This window comes from Necator americanus, chromosome I (genome assembly GCF_031761385.1).
Source record: "Necator americanus strain Aroian chromosome I, whole genome shotgun sequence".
Classification (NCBI taxonomy): domain Eukaryota; kingdom Metazoa; phylum Nematoda; class Chromadorea; order Rhabditida; family Ancylostomatidae; genus Necator; species Necator americanus.
The window spans coordinates 12,921,600-12,940,051 of NC_087371.1; the positions used below are offsets into that span (position 1 = coordinate 12,921,600).

The 18,452-nt window shown below is 40.7% G+C and overlaps 1 protein-coding gene across 3 annotated transcripts; it reads right to left on the minus strand.

Moving 5' to 3' along the window:
- Positions 1-1,279: 1,279 nt before the first annotated feature.
- Positions 1,280-18,340, minus strand: RB195_005347 (uncharacterized protein; the record flags this gene model as incomplete). 3 transcript variants are annotated; one of them, XM_064177782.1, is made up of 23 exons in its annotated part: positions 1,280-1,295; positions 1,394-1,489; positions 2,659-2,781; positions 9,565-9,756; positions 9,890-9,959; positions 10,161-10,272; positions 10,341-10,463; positions 10,520-10,591; positions 11,226-11,288; positions 11,381-11,450; positions 11,538-11,615; positions 11,680-11,750; positions 11,810-11,935; positions 11,993-12,058; positions 12,621-12,733; positions 12,983-13,072; positions 13,143-13,271; positions 15,173-15,281; positions 15,392-15,454; positions 15,956-16,108; positions 16,267-16,401; positions 16,602-16,710; positions 17,358-18,340. In XM_064177782.1, 23 exons carry the CDS (start codon positions 18,338-18,340, stop codon positions 1,280-1,282), a joined length of 3,162 nt encoding a protein of 1,053 aa, XP_064034893.1. The 3 variants fall into 3 exon arrangements, with proteins under 3 accessions (XP_064034893.1, XP_064034894.1, XP_064034895.1); XM_064177784.1 differs by lacking the exons at positions 1,280-1,295; positions 1,394-1,489; positions 2,659-2,781 and having other exon boundaries at positions 9,626-9,756; positions 9,882-9,959; XM_064177783.1 differs by lacking the exons at positions 9,565-9,756; positions 9,890-9,959; positions 10,161-10,272; ... (15 more) ...; positions 16,602-16,710; positions 17,358-18,340 and adding an exon at positions 2,812-2,902 and having other exon boundaries at positions 2,659-2,734.
- Between the last annotated feature and the right edge of the window lie 112 nt (positions 18,341-18,452).

Here is an 18,452-nt window from a genome sequence, read left to right on the forward strand (position 1 = left end):
GATAGAACTCGTCGATGAGTCCTGTTGCCTGGGCTGTACGCTGAAGAACAGCCACGAGAAAGATATTCAGCAAAGATGCGCTAAGACGACTTCAGCATTTAACTCCTTAACGAAATGCCTGTGGTCAACCCTCATCACCAACGAAGTCAAGCTGCGAGTCTACTTAAAGGACTTAAAGACACTCGGCGTGGTTAGGCAGTTCAGGCGAGACGTAAGGTTTCGCAGAATGCGGAATGGATTGATTCTTTGCAAGCTCTCGAAGAAAAAAAAATCAGTATTCTAGATGTAGTCATGAAAAACGCCAAACCAGGAGAGGAAAATCTTCGGAGAGAGGGGCTAGATCATAAAATATCTCAATTTAGAGGAAGCTTTGAGAAAGCGAACTCCAAAGAAACTTTCACTTCTGTGACTCATAATTTTAAGCACTAGTATGAACTGCACTTTGAGCGCAAAGAAAAACGTCTCTGGAGTAAAAGAAAAATCTCCTAGCTGTAAAACGGGAATGCGGACAGCTCTCGGACCATTTTTGGTTTTTGTTATTTTCGTTGAAAGTGCTACATGTTATAGCTTAGCTATTTAGTTCCAGCAAGCCTGTTTTCAGAGTTTGGTAAAGTCAATGCATATCTAGTTCCAGCTCCTTTCTTCTCCTAATAGTTTTACCCTACATGTAAAGTTTCCAAAACTAGTCGGTTTCTGACCTATCCCCTTCTCAAAAAAGAAAGCTATTTGGCAATTAAGGACGGTTCTTGTACTCTATGAACATTTTTGCACTGAAAAGTACAGTTCGATTAGAGCAGCTTCAAGTGTCTCCAACTACATTTTACCCGAAAATGTTTCTTATTTGTATTTGCACTTCACCCACGACGTGACATTCCATTGTTATACGCAAGACTTTTCAAAAATCATGATTTCCCCCTTATCTGTGGAAGCAAATGGGCTCTGTCTCGTCAAGTTTCGCTTTTTTGGAACTTTTTTTGAAACCTGAATAATCAATTTTACGTTTTTTGACCACTAAGAAAGTTTTTTTTGAACAGAAAGAAATTCTTTGAAATGAAATTTCTGCAATCACTGCCTTCATGTCCGTTGTAAATTGACTACGATCACTGGAACGAATCTCGAGCTCCGGTGCATGACAAAATGTGCAAAATTTCAAGCAGAACACAAACAAATTTCCCTTCTCCAGCATTGAAAAACAAATCAACGTATGTTTATTTTCATAAAAACGAATTCCGAGGAAAAAAAAGGAAGACAGAAAGAAGATTATGAAGCAGAAGAGTGCTTACTTCCTTCCAAACCTGAAAATTGATATGTTACAGTATGAAGAGCCGCATAAAAGACACAATATCTAGACGTTTTTTGTTTAAGTTGAATATATCCCTGATATCAGACTCACCTTGGTCTTTGGAATCTATCGATTGATTCCATCATCGCAGACAAATCGCCGTAAGCGTCAAAAGCAGATCTTCTGTATTTTGGTGACATGAGAAATCTGAAGAAAAAAATACGTTCCTCTGAAACTTTTTTCCAAAATTAAGAAGGATATTGAAAAGAGGGAAGAAGTTGGGAGTATTCAAATGAAACACTAAAAATAATGAATTTACATAGATTCACTCGAAATATTTATATTTTCCCTTCAGAAGAGTACAATCATCGGTTGAATCATATTGAGAGTGCACCTTTCACCACTCAACCAAAAATCGTTCAATCTCATCCACTGGATTATTTTTTGGCTAGTCTCAATTTTAAATTGTATGAATCGAATTGAAAACTACGTATTATTTGTTTTTAATTGATACAAAATCCATTTAAAATAGTTTCAAATGTAATTTTTATAACTTTGAAGTGCTACCCATCTCCACAAAATTGTAGATGGAAAATTCTGAATAACGGCTACATAGCAAACAGGAGCTGACAGTTATCTACAGTTTGTCTGAAGAACATCGATAAAATCAAATAATCAAACTATTATTTAAAAAAAATCGAAACAGTGAAAGCAGTCAGAAAACTTATATCAATGAGAAATTTCCAGACATTAATTCTTTAACAGATAATTTGTAACATCTCCCAATCCACCAATAAACCAACTTTTCCTCTTAGTTCCCATAGGGTGTCCCAAAATTTACGCAAGTATTAAATAAAAACGCAGTTTTTTCATTTGTATTTTTTCTTACTGAAACATAATGTACACAGGATAGGGCTATGTATTGATTAGCCCAAATGATCTCTACGGTTCTGCTGACAATTACGCACTATTTCGTCGTTCACTGAAACGGGAGAGTACACGACCAGGAAGTCTCTCATGCAAGAATTGGACTGTTTCACTGGCTGCATGGCATGCCAGACAGCTTGTTGGAACCACATATCCTCCACATCAACCTCATCCACTTCAGGCATTAAAAACTCGGTTATCATGTCTCGATATCGAGCGTCAGTAGCAACTCCTCGACCAGCCTCACTTTCGAAAAAGTATGGCCCAATGACGCCTTCGTCCCAAAATCCGCACCAAACAGTGAAACGTTGTGGATTTGATGTTTTATGTTTTATAATTTGGATGTATTTTATGTTTCAGTAAGAAAAAAATACAATTAAAAACTGTGTTTTCTATTTAATTCAAATCTTACGTAAATTTTGCGACACCCTATAAGGGAGGACCCTCACCTGGCTTTCCCCTCACTTGAATCGCTTCGCAATGGTCCATTTATTCCGCTGAAGTAGTTGAATTCATAGGAGTTCACTATAAGGAGGTGCAGGAAAAACGTGATGATAGCAAAGAAATTCATTCTGAAATAGGGAAATTACTGTAGTCATTACTCTGTTTTCTCTGCTTTCGCTCAACAGATAAAATTGATCCAGTCAGTTCATTAATGTTGCTAAGTCTATTGATGCAGCATAAATAGGTCATCACTATAATGGAATTTGTATCAGTTTGCCATCGCTGAAGAGACGGAGAAATCACTGATTACATAATCAGTACTCATTGGATTAATGAAATGGTTAATCGACTGTCACAGCTGAATCAAAACGCCCTCAAACTCGGTACGATTGCGTAAGCGGCTGCGCTCGTAGCGACGCGATGGAGTTAGCGACTGAGATCGAGGTGGACGCATCGCGACCTGCAGCCTTGATTGGTGCTAGCAAGTTTCCTCCCTCGATCCCAACCGCTACACTCACCGCTACGAGCGCAGCTGCTTACGCAACTGCACCTAGCTTCACAACGTTTTGACGCGACTGTACCTGCCACACTCGCTACTATAAAGTAAAACCTGAACACTACGATTAATACGGTATTATTAGCAAACCCAGAAAGACATGAAACTAAAAAGGCTACAAGCAGAAAGTAGAAAAGCTTCAGCCCAAATTTGCAGAATTCTCATGTATTTCACAAAGGTAGCCTTTCTGACGTACATAGCTGGCATTTCCACAAGTGTAGATGAAAAAACCTTAGTTTTCAGAAGAAAAAGTTTCAGCTTTGAGAAAAAGTCACGAATAATATCGACGAGTGGGAATACAAATAAAAACCATAAAGCAGAAAGAAAAATTTGCCGAAAATTGACCATCAATGCAATTATGCTTTTTTTTCTCTCTTAGGTCTAGGTGAGGTCATTTTCTGCTACTTTCGGTAGTTAACGGTTTTTTTCTGTGTATTCTGCATAGAAAGAAATCCATCTGAAATCACACTTATAAGTATGTAATTAGGAAAAAATGCTGAAAATTTATGTAGGAAAATCTGAAGAATATGAAAACACGTTCTTAACTAATGGCCTCAGTGATTATTAGAAAATTTCAAACTTTTCCACATAGCTTTTCAAGAGTACATCTCTCGAACGTCAAAGTCCTCTTAATTCCCGAAAAATCCAATATTATAAAGTAGAAAAACAGATGAATATGGGATTAATTACAGGATATCTAAATATTCAGAAGAAAAAACTAAAAACTTGTCCACTTTCAAAACGAGACACTCATCTTTTCTTTTGTTCAAAAATACCGTGGAAATAGTAGTGATACTAGCAGGGGTGATGTAGCGGTGAACGTATCGATGCCTTCTATGAGTTCATGCTCAAGTCATCCAGCTCATGAGCTCCTAGGAGGTCGCATCATCTCAGCGGTGATCGTTAGTTCCTGTTGTTCACGAACTCAAACGTTTATAGCGGGCAGCTATGTTGTTCAGGCTTTCTTTTGAAGTAAGGGCAACCACCGGACAAACAGGAAACGATTATGTCCTGCAAAATTAGAGAAAACATCGCTACAGAAGGCAAATGTAGTTAGCATGGTCTCACGAGAAACTATTCCACCCACTTCGGCAATTCATATGGTAAGTGAGAAATGAACAAGAAGTTGGAAGGTCACATAAGGTTAGATAGTTCACGTCGAGATCGCTTCTTCTTGTTTGATTCTTCTTCTTAGATGGATCCGCATTCCAATCAGAGCCTTCTAGGTTAAAGGCATCACTCCAAGAATCTGAGGTGGTACGGATTTTAGGTGGAGTATTCGTATAAGGGATAGTAGATTATGGAGACGGGGGTGATTCCGTCCATTTCTTCCTAATTGCCGTAAAAAACGGCCCAGAAGATGCGGCGCCGCACAAGGCTGACGCGCTCCAGTCAAACTCCTTGTAGAAAATAGTGCGCCAGAACGCCTGAAGCGTATCTTCAGGGCCGTTTTTTATGGCATTTAGGAAGAAATGGACGGAATCACCCCCCTCTCCACAATCTCCTATCCCGCATAGGAATACTCCACCTGAAATCCGTACCACCTCAGATTCGTGGGGTTATGCCTTTAACCTGAAGGTGAAACTATGTTTTCCTTTTAGAAATTGTGTAGATTCAACCAACTGAAAACTCGCCCATCTTAATGTATAGTCACACCCGTTTCAGCAAAGAAACAATTATCACTGGTTGTCCATGGTCAACCAGCAAAGGAACTGAATGTAGTAAGAGCAGATAGCCTATACTAAGTGGCTAACCCCTAATTCCGCCTTCGTTTTGAACCTTTTTCGATGATTGAATTTCGAATAGTGTTAAAAAGATGGGATCAATACTATTTAAGATGCAACACAAATATTTAAACAAAAAACAAAAGCATCTCAGATTATATAAGTAAAAATGTCAGGTACCGGTACTTCTCGTTTCAGTTCGAGACAGAATTCAGATATGTTTGAGATAAAATCCCAGAAAAAGATACGAATAGTGAGACTTATTCTCGAAAGCTCTTCTATTAAATGCGACTGGAATGGACGAAACTGAAATAAAAAAATGTTTAGATGAAGATCCATATGGAATGACAAAAGCCTTTTATTTCGATGTTATGTCATTGTGTTCTCATAGACGTCAGTTTCCGCAGAAACGTAAGGAAAAAACGATATTACATGATCTTTTTCGCCGACGTTCCATTTCACAATTATTAATGTTTCTTCAATACGCACTACACGCAGAATTTGCTTTCCGCACACATTTCTCACCGCTCTTCTTACATTTATGTTCATAAGGGAATAAACTCGGCTGATTAGGTGCAAATTGCAGTTTAAAGGCAGAAAAACAAGAAACTGATTATGTTGGGAACTCTGCATGAAAAAATAAGGTTTGGAATGTAGATGATGATTGTGAGCGCGACTACGCTCAATGCTCCCTAGCTACTCTGAAAAACGGTATAAGAAAACGCTTCGGGGATCGAATTTCCCTACGAAGCACCTAACAACGCGTCACATCTGAAGTCATCACATCGTCGCAAGTGAACGACCACTGGCGCTGTATCTTCTACCAGCTTGTAGACGCATATACGCTTACGTTCAAATACGTGAGACGTTGTCAGGTGTCTCGTTGGAAAACCAGATCTACGAGGACGTATCCCAAACCGTTTTTTTTTGCGGATAATTAGGCAGCAAGCGTGATCGCGCTCACACTCGTTATCTGCATCTATAATCCTATTTGTTCGTGGAGAGACCCCAACATCGTCAATTTTGTGGTATGCGGAGCTTAAGGTGGTCAGAGATTGGTGAAACCGGGAAAAATGTGAACGTCTGAAGTAAGCTCGGTTACATTTTGGTCGAAAGTGGTTACGTTTACATCGTGCATCCGTCGATGTGAGACTATTTACAGCAAAGGAGGAATGGGGCACTTCTAATGTTTATAACCTGGGTCAAACAAAAACAAGCAACTTCCTACGTCATATCCTTTCACTTATTGGAATCTTTAAATTGTATTCTAGTAATGCCGATAATCGATGTTGTTCGACTATGTCTACATGACTCTATTCTTAAAATATCTTAAGCACATGTCCCTTTTATCTCTGCAAAAAAAAAACTGCAAGTGAGAAAAGAGTTCAAAAATTCTGTTTAGAGCAGAAAATGACCGGTGATACTGACGAAAGTTAACGTTATGCTGGCCATATGAATTTATCCGCAACGAAAAGTGAAGAGTTGAAATAACACTAGTGGATATACCAAGGACACAGTCATATGTATAGCGTGATGGGAAGCATACCAGTTCAACTCTGCACTTGTTGTTACAACTCCCGTCTATTCAGCATATCACAACGTCGTATAATTAGATACACCATTAAGAAACACATACATATAATTTCTAGTCATGAGTTTTATCCTCAGTGGAGTCATTCCAGATAACGGCATCCTCCTCAGTTGTTGTTGTTATGATGTCACACATTTCAAATACGTAAAAACATTCTCACTTCACATTCGTAGACAAAATTTACACTTCAGCTGCTTGAAGATCATCTATCGTTATTATAGCATATCAGTTGAACTACTCTTACCAGAACATGTTAGTATAATGCCTCTACACAGGACATAGTAGGGTCTAGACGACATGAAGCATGGTGCAGTTGCGTAAGCGGCTACGCTCGAAGCTACGCGACTGGGACTTGGTATCGAGGTGGGACCATCGCGAACTGCAGCAAAGAATGGTGTTAGCAAGGATCCCCCTCCACACTCCCTAGACCCTAACCGCCACGCTCCGCCGCACCGCTTTGAGCGCCGCCGCTTACGCAACTGCACTGTGCTTCAGGTCATTTTGGCCCTACTATAGGTAGTTAAAAGCAACGTATAACGAATACGACGTAGTGGGCTACACAGGGCGCAAGCGTAAAGTTTTGGGTAGTGGATTATAGAACCCAGCAAGGCTCCACTCATATTTCCCTAACCGCAGTAAAAACCGACGTAGGAACCACTTTAGTTCCAACAAGGTACCTTGGAACACGCTCCAATTTGCACTTCCCGATCCCCTCAACAGCCTATTCTTCATTGGTTTCACTTCAACAGACTGGTAAGATATAATTGATGTTCGATACGTCGGGCATGGACCGCCCGGATGCGGCGTGCGCGAGGGTGGCGCGTTGCAACTGAAATCGTCGGTTAGGAGAAGATGAGCGGTACCATGTTGAGTACCATTCCACTATACAAACTGTAAGCTATCGCTGTGGGTTGCGCACCACGTAGAAATCGTGATACGCTCTCTCTAAGTTATAAATGTGCCGTAGAACTCAAATTGATACTTTACTTTAAGAATGAAACCTAATATGAAAAGGCTTTTGCAGGAGCTAAAAGATTCAGTAGAAGAGATGCAAATTCCCACCAAAAAGACGAATAACTCTTGAAGATTTTGGCAAGGAACTAATAAGGATTAGCTTACATCCCTGGCGGTATCTGCATCAGAAACATTTCTTTATCGAATAAAAAGGCGAGAATAAATATGATCTGCCTGGAACCAGTTCGTAAGCGAAGGTGAATAGTCTGTGAGATTATTTTTGGAACAAAAAAGGAACCGCAAAAATTGGGGAATCAAGATAAAACATGCACAAACTTCTGATAAATTCCATTCCGAAGCATTCCATTCATTCCAACGTTCAACGACATTAAGACGCAAAGCACTCTGTCATACTCGAGTTCCTGCGGGAACTGGATGCTTCTGTTCCGTGTATTGTTCGGTATTACAAGGTTAGACGTACTTTTCTGCCCACGTGTCCTACCATATCACATGGACCTATTTTACGATAATATGAAGAAAAATTCGTAGTTGTCGTACTTTTCAAAACGGAGGATCATGCAGTCATCAATGAGCTAATTTACATAAACAGTGCCCCCAAAACTACCTATGATGCATTTGCACAGGCGGTTGCTCACGAAGTGGCGCGATGCGACCCGCACTCAACTTCGCCGACGACTGGAGTTAGCGAGAGCGTAACTGCTTATGTAAGTGCATCACGTGTCAGGTTGTTTTGACCTTACTGTTTTCCTAATCTGGACTTTACACCCCTGTACATATTGATAGTTAGCTGTAAACAGCAGAAATCCTTCTATACCGACTGATTATGCTTACACATAATATCTGCCTTATTTGATACAGTACTTGAGTATTAACGTTCAGTTGTTAGGTGTACTTCATGCATCTTCTGACTAATAAAGGTTTGATTGCCCAAGTATGAAGACAACTGTATTGTACAGTTTAACCATGTGGCCATAATCATGAGAGGGCGAAAAGCGAATCGCAAGGAGGCTGTCGACAACGTATAAATTAACCACACATATAAGTTTACGACGGATCAAGTATAAGTTGCAGAAATATCTAAATCCTAAGCTTAAGATGATGACATCTTCAAAGAACTGCACTGGCTCCCATCTCAGGACATGGAAAACGCAGAGTCTGGCTAACAATGCTAGAACTAGTTAGATTATTTCCGAAACGGAAAAGTAGCTTAGAGAGCGGTTAGCAAATTCTAGCCATAAAAAAGTGCAGCTATGTCTGATTTGCTTCAGTTGCTTAACGGCAACCATTAATTTTGCTGGGAACTGCGCTATTCTAACAACAAGTTTCCAACAATGAATCACAGCACACATTCCACTACCCAATTTCCCAAATTCACAAGATTTCGAAGGTTTAGACGTGATCGCACACTCAGCGGCTGCGTCCACATATAGTAACTCTGCAGGAGCGAAGAAATTTTTTTGGTGTTTCGTCACTTGGGACGAATCAGTTACGAGTCAGCTTTACTAAAAGTAGCGGTACCTAGAGAGACCCAGCCTGATTCTGTACATCCTACAGGTCAGGAATTAATCTCAGCGTTCCCCCCGAGCCCCTGCGAAAGAGCAAAAGGACATCACGTATATTTGTTAGCAGATGTTATTTATACGGAATTTACAAAAACGTTCCCTCACTCGTTTCCCGGTGTGGCCTTTCCAATGCAAAGAGCAGTATCAGAGTATGGACTAAGATGATATTTTTGTTTAAATAACTCATGTTACTACTTAACCATCCTTGTCTCCATTTTCATACTGAGGTGAATTTTCTCTTACTCTGGCTTCTTGTTGATAGAAGTTTCAGCCAGCGTATGAGAAAATTGAACACTGTCTGGCATATTTGATGAGAAAGGGACCAGTGTACAATTTGCGGAGTAAGATAGAGATCGAAAAAGAAGGACACAGAGGACTTTTCTGGAGAAAGGATGCGAACAAAGCGTCAGCAACCCTCAAGCACTAATATTGTACTAATGGAAAATTATGTGCTTTCCCATTAAACACCCTGAAAGGAATTAAATATGTTGGTCACCACGTACCTAATCTCTACAACAGTTATTTTATTCACTTGTCGATAATGACAATTAAACCGAGTTGTGATCAGTAATTGATCACTTGGAGCAACAACGACTTTAGCAGTCTCGCCTCGTATGTTACGGTATTTTTGATCGAGTCCACTTGGCCTTCCATTAATGGCCCATCCACAATTGTTGGGATGCCTCGACCATGCACTGCAAACTAGAACTATACATAAACAAATAAAGCAGTAAAAAGTTGTAAAAAAAACAGCTCTTTTAAAAGTAGAACAAAAATAGTAACAAGCAAGCAAATTAAGCAAAAACAAAAGCAAACCAACCCTCACACCTATCCAGGAACTTCAAACACTCATAAACAACAGAGTCTCGAATAACAACAAGATGCTTTGACATGGTTTCTGAATGAAAGGTTTAAATAACGTAATGGACAATCACACAAGCGTTTTAAAAAAGAAATGTTACGGTGGCACTATTTGAGAGAATAACCCCTTCGATCACCACCTCTACGAGAAACAAAAGCGAATAAGTCCTCATGTGTAGAAAAGCAAATGAATCGAGAAAGGGTGTCGGAATGGACTGTTTTAGGAATACTCAGTTACCTATGGTAGCTAGCAGGCATCGCTTCGCATAGTACCATGTATCCGTACCAAGTTTACGGTCCTGCGGTTCCATTGCTTTGATAACACGTGAGATTCCAAACTCAAAGTTACCCTACAAGTCGCAGCCGACAGCCCTCCATAATACAAAATCACGATCATTAATGAAGATGAAAATTTTACCTTGCTACAGTATAATGTCCCAATGACCAAGTTTATAATGCAAACATGAAAAATCTTGCGATTTTCATCCAACTCCCTTGCTTCGTCTTCTTCTCTTTCCACTTTTCGCATCAACTCTTCCGCCTACAATGAAAAATCAATACGCATATTCAAACAACAAGAAAAATGCAGTAGCAAACCTCTTCATTCTGGTTAGTCATGATATAACAGACGCATAAATTTGCCAATATGATTGCCGATACATCCAACAACTGGAAATCCCAAAGATTTGTAACCTACGTTTCGGTGAACAATAGCTTTATTTTTCCTTCATTTTCCTGAGTGTCTGTTTCATTTTCTATTTCAAACGACAAGTTGATCTCCTCCGATACGGTGTTTATTTTACCATCTTCGTGTCCTACTACGAATTTGGGAATATGCGCAGTAATTTTTGTATTCTTGCCAGAAGGGCGATGCCAGCGCCAACAACCTGTAGACGTATAGGCGCTACCTCCCAGTGCAAGAACTTTACAAGACCGTAACAATCCTAATGTGGTTGTTCATCACAGACTTCATTCCTTGCGTCCCGAAACACCGCAATTTTTCTAGTTACAATAGATAGGAGGATTTTTGAAAAAAAAATGTGCATAAAGGATAAAAGAATGAAGTGTCCGGCATTAATCAATCCACTTGGGATGCGCCACCGCGTCCACTTCAATTCAGAATCGTTTGAGGTTTACGATCGTGTAACTGGCTCATACAATGACTTGGTGAGGCTACCCGATGTGTCAAGTCAGTGTTTTTATCCTCCCAGACAAATCTGGTACCAATTTATCGACACCAAAGGAGTGAAATTCTTGGTGTAGGATTAGAAATGGTGAACACCTAGCATAACCATCAACTAACCGTTACGAAGTTTTTGCTCACAATGGGTTCATAGAAACCAGCCGCTTCCTTGAACTTCTGTTCCTGTAGAAGACAAGTAGAAATAGGAAAACTTGGAATTCTACACTTGAAGAAAAACGATTAAGCAGTTTGAGTAAATGTTAACCAGACCACACCTGCATGAATAGTGTATGCGCTACGTTTAACTTCCACGTATCGTGTTCACTGCAGAATTCCACAGATTTTCTGGAATTCCACTGTTCTTGACATATCATCCAGTCAAAGCAATGGTGATAAAGAAAGAAAGAGCGGTTCATATTTTCCTCTGTTTACCTGAAGATTTTTTCCACCCTCGCGTAGTCACCTTTGTCCCAATAGATTTTAGCTTGAGCCATTAGCAATGGTAAGTATCTAGAGAATTAGGAAATAAGTCTGGAAAAAATCAGAAATTTACTAAATTCTCAACAAATCTCACAGCTCAAGAGTCTCATCAAACGCCTCCACAGCCTTTCGGGCAGTAGTCTCGTCATTGCTTTGACGAATTTCCTTAAATAGTTGAATTCACGAGAAAAAAAACACAAACAAAAGCGCTAGAAGAAACCTACTTGAACTTTCTTTGTGAGGTTTCTCAATTCATTCATTTGGTCTTGAGCCATAGCATCAAATTTTGCATACGCTTCCTCAGGCGATGTTTGCTGGTTAATTAGCGCATCCAAGTAATCAAACTGATACTGCAAGTGACATGGTTGCTAGAGTATCCGAGAAAAAAAAACCGATGAAAAAGCTACCTGAGTAAGATATTTGAAGGTTAGATGGGCGTTTTCGGCTAAAACATCAGCAGCCAAGTCGTAGTACTGAAAAAGAAAGAATCTCACAAATTATGAGTATAGAAGATATTCGTCGAAAAACTGAGGCGTTGCTCGGTCCAAAACATTAATTTTCCAATTAGTAGATCAAAAATAGCGAATGAAATTGAGGAATATTGGAATGATCATGCGTATAAAATTCAATCCTCTCATATATTCCAATTATTTCGCTTAACCATGAATGTTGGCAACACAGCGATGAAAAGCCTGCTATGTACGCTGTTGCAGAGGTATTATGGACCACTTCCAACACCGATAGACAGCAAACTACAGGAAGTGCATGGTAATTTCTCCTACAGAAGAAATGTTTGAGATGCATTATAGATATAGAGCTTCGAGTGCTGTGGCACATTTGTCGCTATTGCTGACACAAACTCTTATTGGGCATGACGTATAACATCAGTCTGTTGTCACTCCGTTCTCGAATAAAAAATAGTGCATGATGCAGAGGTAAATCAAGCTAGTTGGACTTTCCTCACGAAAAAGAGCGACTCAGCTGTTTTTCTGCGATTCTACAAATTTTATTAGTTTGTTTAAAATGTTACCTCACCTCGTATTTGCAATACAACAAAAGTAGGTTGGCGAAGGTCTCGGGTGGAAAAGGATTTTGACTCAAGAGATACTGTAGCTTCGCAAATCCATCATTTGGATCGGTGTCGATAACTAAAACCGATGACAATTGCTAACTGCTGGAGACGTGAAAAAGCGCATTTTATTAGCTACCCAAAGAAGTTTCACCGAACTTCACTGAACCACAGCACCGAACCATGGTACAAAAGAGAAATGTGTTGATAACTCTCTCAACTCAATCTCATAACACGACATGAACCATGTTCATCCCAGAAAGGAATTTTCCAACAAATAAGGTTGGCTTGAAGGCTGATCAGGATCTGGCAGTTGGCTTTTTCTTACCTATCAATGCCTGGTTGTGCAAAGTAACCGCATCCAACTCCTCTTCGCTACGAGGAGGCATATCTGTCAGAGCTTCTTGCGCAGCTGTGACTAAAATAACTTTTGTTCCAAAAACAGGAGTTGCAAAATAGATAAAGGTTGGAAGTGGAATAGAGCTCACAATTCTTCAATTTGTACTCAACAGCAAATTTCAAGTTTAGTGCTTCCACAAGTGATGTTTCATGTAGTTTCATTGTGTTCCCAACAGATCTGAGATCCATGCCTTCGGTGACCATTCCAACGCCGAGCTCTGCAAATTGTTTGAAACTTAGGAGTTTTGACTTACTTGATTTAATCGACCTAACACGGCTATACGCATGTCTGCCGGGGTGTTTTGTCCTAAGACATATCCGAGCCCATCCTCTTAGACCTTCAGCTAGTGCTCGCAATGAATTCGTCACTCCAACGCTATTTCATAATCGGCTAGATTTTACATCTCTACTGAACTGCCTGTCAACGCCAACTGTCCTCAGATCTTTCTTTATCACCTTCTGAACTTTCTTTTACGACCAGGAGGCTTTTCCCAGTCCGGGTCTGGGAGCATCCTCGGTACAATTTGAACAAGATTATCAAAAAATCAGCTCGTAACGCGACAAAGAAGAGAAGGGGGTGGTTCTTCGCTGATCGCGGTGAATGTTGTTCGTTGTTTGGGCATGCACGTGTTCAGGGACAAACTCGCTTCCCGGTTCCGCAAAGCGTTAGAATGTTCCCACCAGAAGGGCAGCGCTGCCTCTCCGACAGCGACTCCTTGTTCAGGACAAACGGACACATCTTCATCTTGCCGCAATACTGCCTTTGCACATTTCAGCTGACGATGCAAGGTTCTTGTCAGACGCTTTTCCTAATTGAAGTAACTAGTGGTGTACGTGGATCTTGTCTCCATAGGTGCAAATGCGAACTTCTTCCTCGATGCTAAAAGTGGAAGTGTTTTCTTTGCAGCGTCCTCAATGCAAGCCGTGAAAGAGTTAAAAAGTCGAACTCTTCTTGGTACGTAATCCAATATTGGTCGACAGTCGCTGGCGAAACTTTCTTCTTCATTCGTTGTCTTTCAGAACCACCAAGTCGAGCTTAGACTGATATTGAACTAATCAGCTCTTTTTCTGAAACTGTATCATCAAGCTGAGAAGGAAAAAGCGCTGGTCGGAATCGAACGCGACGTCCCATACAGCTCTTGATTTTCGGATGTCTAACGGTGGGATGCTCTTTGTCAGAACATAATCGAGCTGAAGTTCAAGAGTTTGCATCTTTCACTTCCGGTACTCTTCTGCCATTAAAGGGGTTCTCCCTCGAGACGTAAGAGGATGACGTCGATGATTCCTCTTAAAAGGGGATGCATTGATTAGGTTTGCCTGCTCGGTCTATCAGTCGATTCCCATTGTCCGATGTCTGCACCATGGGATAGAACCATTTTCCAAGCACATCGTAGCGTTTTTCAGGTCCCATCTTTGCATTCGCGTCAATTCCGACAATTATCGTCTGCTGGCTTGGTATCTTGGATATCAACGCGTTGAGTTAATCACAAAACGAGTCCTTGTTTTAGTCCTCAGCGATTTCCGTAGGTGCATGAGATGTACGGTGCAGAGTTTAAGTCCTTTGCGATCCCGCAACCGCACAAAGACGGATCCTGACGACCATGATCCGAACTCCTCCAATAGGTCGTTGTTATTGTTCCTAACAGTTTGCGCCGTCCCACTTCTCCTACCTTCCTTTCATAGCATCGCCGCAAAAGAGCAAAAGATGGTGTAATTGTCAGTGTATGGTGATTGGACCTACAATCCGGCAAACGGTGCATGCAGATATCGCAGTAGTCTGGAAAGGACGGCCTGTTGGAGTTCACGTGACAGCGAACTGGCAGTTCAACATAACGAGACGGATATTTGTTACCAAGGATTTCATGTCTCTCTCAGAAATTATACCTCACAGAGCATTAGGAAAAGGTGCCGAGACATATGGGAAGCTTTTGATATAGAAAAGTACGAGTCATATAGCTCGTATGCTCCTAATGAGTATAATTAAATGCTTAATTGGGTTTAATGAAAGCAGGCCTTCCACGAGCTGGTAACTATCAGACTTGTATACGCGGGCGCACTTAGGAATTAAAATGTAGAATCAGCACACAGATACTAAGGTCATACAGGCAAAAGGACTAACCGGGGTGATCTTTTATGCCACGATCTACGATGTCTGTTATAAATTTTAAAGCTTGAGGATATTCCTTCTTTCTGTAGTGACATAAGGCAATTGCGTAGGCGAGCTCTGGCTAAATCGAAAAAATTCAATAACAACTAGATGAGCATTAGCATAAAATTTTTGAAATACCTCACATGTACTCTAAGAAATGTATTACTGCATTATAGTAAGTTCACTTACTTGATAACCCATAATTGAGCTAGCATTGTTGAAACGCTCCAAAGCTTTGTCGTAGTCCCCTTCCTGAAACATTTCCTCAAAATCCAAAAGAGATAAAAGGGGAGAAAAACTATCATTGGTACTTAGTGTGCATATAATGAGTTCGAAATCGCGGGAGCTATTAAAAGCAGTGTTGCAGAGCGAAAACAGGAGGTAAGCTTAAGAATGTCTCACAAAGAGTACTTTCTTCTATGGCAATCATTGCAAACCTGAACAATTTCAACGTAAATGTAAAGTAGGGTCAAATGACATGAAGCACGGTGGAGCTGGTGGGCGGGTCGAAGCGACGCGGTGAAGGTAGCGGTAGGAATCGAGGTGGGATCTCCTTCGATCCTAACCACCGTTTACACAACTGCACCGTACTTAATGTCGTTTTGACTTTACTGTATCTGATGATTACATTAAATAAATCACAATTTTACATAAATACTCAACTTTTTTTAAAGATGGTATCACCACTTATTCAGCTAAGCGCAAGATACGTAACGAAGCGTTCCGCAATTAATGACGGACGGGAATGCTGACCTTGTAGTCCAAACAAGCCAGATTCATCTCGGTATCAGGATCATCTGGTGGATACTGTTCAACGAGAATTCTTGCATTATTCACGTCTTCTTCACGATATTTTATGGCTGATTCAAGTTTGATGACATCGCCAAGCAAGTGCTGCTCGTCGATCTAAAGTATGCATTTATGCGACGCAGTCACATAGGAAAAGTCAGAAAGACGGATGTAAGCAGTGTTCGTTTACTTTGAAATCCCACAATCATTAAATATTATTCCCTCGAGTAATCCCATTGTGAAGGGAGAAATTTAAAAAATTTGAACATACTGACCGTAGAAACAACTTGCAAAGCTTCCGGGAGCATGAATGCGTTGTACAGCGCTTGCGCATGATAGAGCTTATATTCTGGAAAGTTTGGGAACAGGTGGGCAAGCTGTGAATATGCATCAACGGCGTTGATATAATCCTAAACGAGAACAAATAAAAAAAATCAAAGACACGGGAAGAACTAAACAGCTGTTTGAAATCCACATTAAAGGTTTCCAAACATATATATATATATATATATATATATATATATATATATATATAATAAAAAAGGGAATGAATACTACATTACTCCAATAGACATGGTTTTGACCAGAGGAAACGTGAATATCCACCAACTATTATCAGATTACGACCCAAAATAAGATTCTTGATGTTTTTACAAGAGGGCTGAGACGTCTTTTCACAAAACGAGTACGGTAGAGTTCGCTTCACTACTGATCTTCGGCTGTAAAACTAGACAACATAAAAACTGCAGTACCCACTGGAATGGACATCCACAAGAATCTGAATGGTTAGTTCAACTCACTATCTCAGAGCAAATATGTGAAGAAAACTAGGTAATGTGTAGTTCGGGAGGAGGGCACTCAAGTGTGCCCTTATTTCTGAAAGTGAATAACTAAGAATAACTAAAACAATCGGGACCCTAACACCTAAGCATTAGTCCCGAATCGAAGGATCTGCGACATGTAAGCTAAAGCTACTAAGAGAAAAAAGGAAGATATAAAAAGAAATAGGAGCGCGGTTGAGTACCCATCCCCTTTCCCAATTACACTTTACCCGAACGCTGTCCTAAATTAAAAAGAAACGAACATGTGCGGTTTTATCTAACCGATAAAATTGATCACATTCTTCCAATACCTTTCGCTATAGCATGCATGGATTAATCATTTTCTCATTTGTTCATTGTTTTGTCTGCAATCTATACGATGAGCCATATTCATATTAGTCATATCTCCAGAAGACAGACAAAATTAAATTCTTGGATGCGTATATAAGCTCCGCATGATTGTTCATATGTGGTTCGCAACAGCCCACGAATAAAGCTTCAAGCAAGGATCAACGACTAAATGGCGACCACGGCAGGATTCGAACCTGCAATCTTCTGCTGAGTGTGAGCAGAATTGTGACCATTTGGGGCATTCACATTTTGGTCCACATAGTTGTAGATCTTTCGATGGTTGGAGGGAAGCAGGAATTTCGCCGTGAGGGCATGTCACTGGAAACCAGCAGATCTTCCTTGTGTCCTCCTTCGAATATACTGCTACCGCTACTCCATTTGTCACGCACGGTGTTGCATGGATGATTTTCTTGTCCAGCGTTAGTTCTTCGGGACAGCGAGAACTGGCCGAAATAACGCATTGTAGAAGAGCTGTCATGATCGAAATGAACAAGGGTAGGTTTAGTTGTTGTCGCCTAGCTTTGGACCGAGTGACCATAGGATGGATCGGAGGCCGAGTTCTTCTTTCCGTTGATTCGTTCTGAGTTGCAGTCTGTTCTTGAGTGGTTGTATTTGAAGTGATTTCGAAGCGGCTGACAAGGTTGATAGGCCTTGTTATTATCAGTCGTGACGGTAGTCGAATTTGAACTGAACGCTGATATCCGTCGGATGATCCGCATATTTGTCCCATTTTCCACATGCCTCTCTTATTGGTGTCGTCGTGGATGAGGACATACTCTCCATTTGCTGGTTTATCGTTGTGATGAATCCGTGGATACGGGTGAGAAATTTGGTGTCGTTCGCGTAGGGACGTCAGGTACTCGACTTGCCATCTGTTCCAGAAGGTCTCGAGAATTTGGAGTCCGAATCTCCAGTCTTTAATCAGATCGTCTCTTGTGGTGTAGTGTGGTCTCCATTCATCGTCTTCGTTGAGCAGACGGGGAAAAGATAGACGAGCTGTGGGACGTATGAAATCAACTGGGCGTAAAGGCAAGAAGTCTTCTTGGTCGTTCACGTATGTGAGAGGTCTTGAGTTGCAAATGGCTTCTGATTCCTTTGCCAAGGTGTGTAGATCGTCCATGAGAAGTGTCCGATTTCTTGTGGCTTGCGTGAAGGCGGTCTTGAAAATGCCTATCATCCGTTCATAAAATCCTCCTTACCACGGACTGAACGCAGGTATGAACTTGAACTGGATCTTGTTGGTTGCGCAGTGGTCCAGTAAGTCTTCTGCTCTTTCCTCGTTCATGGGT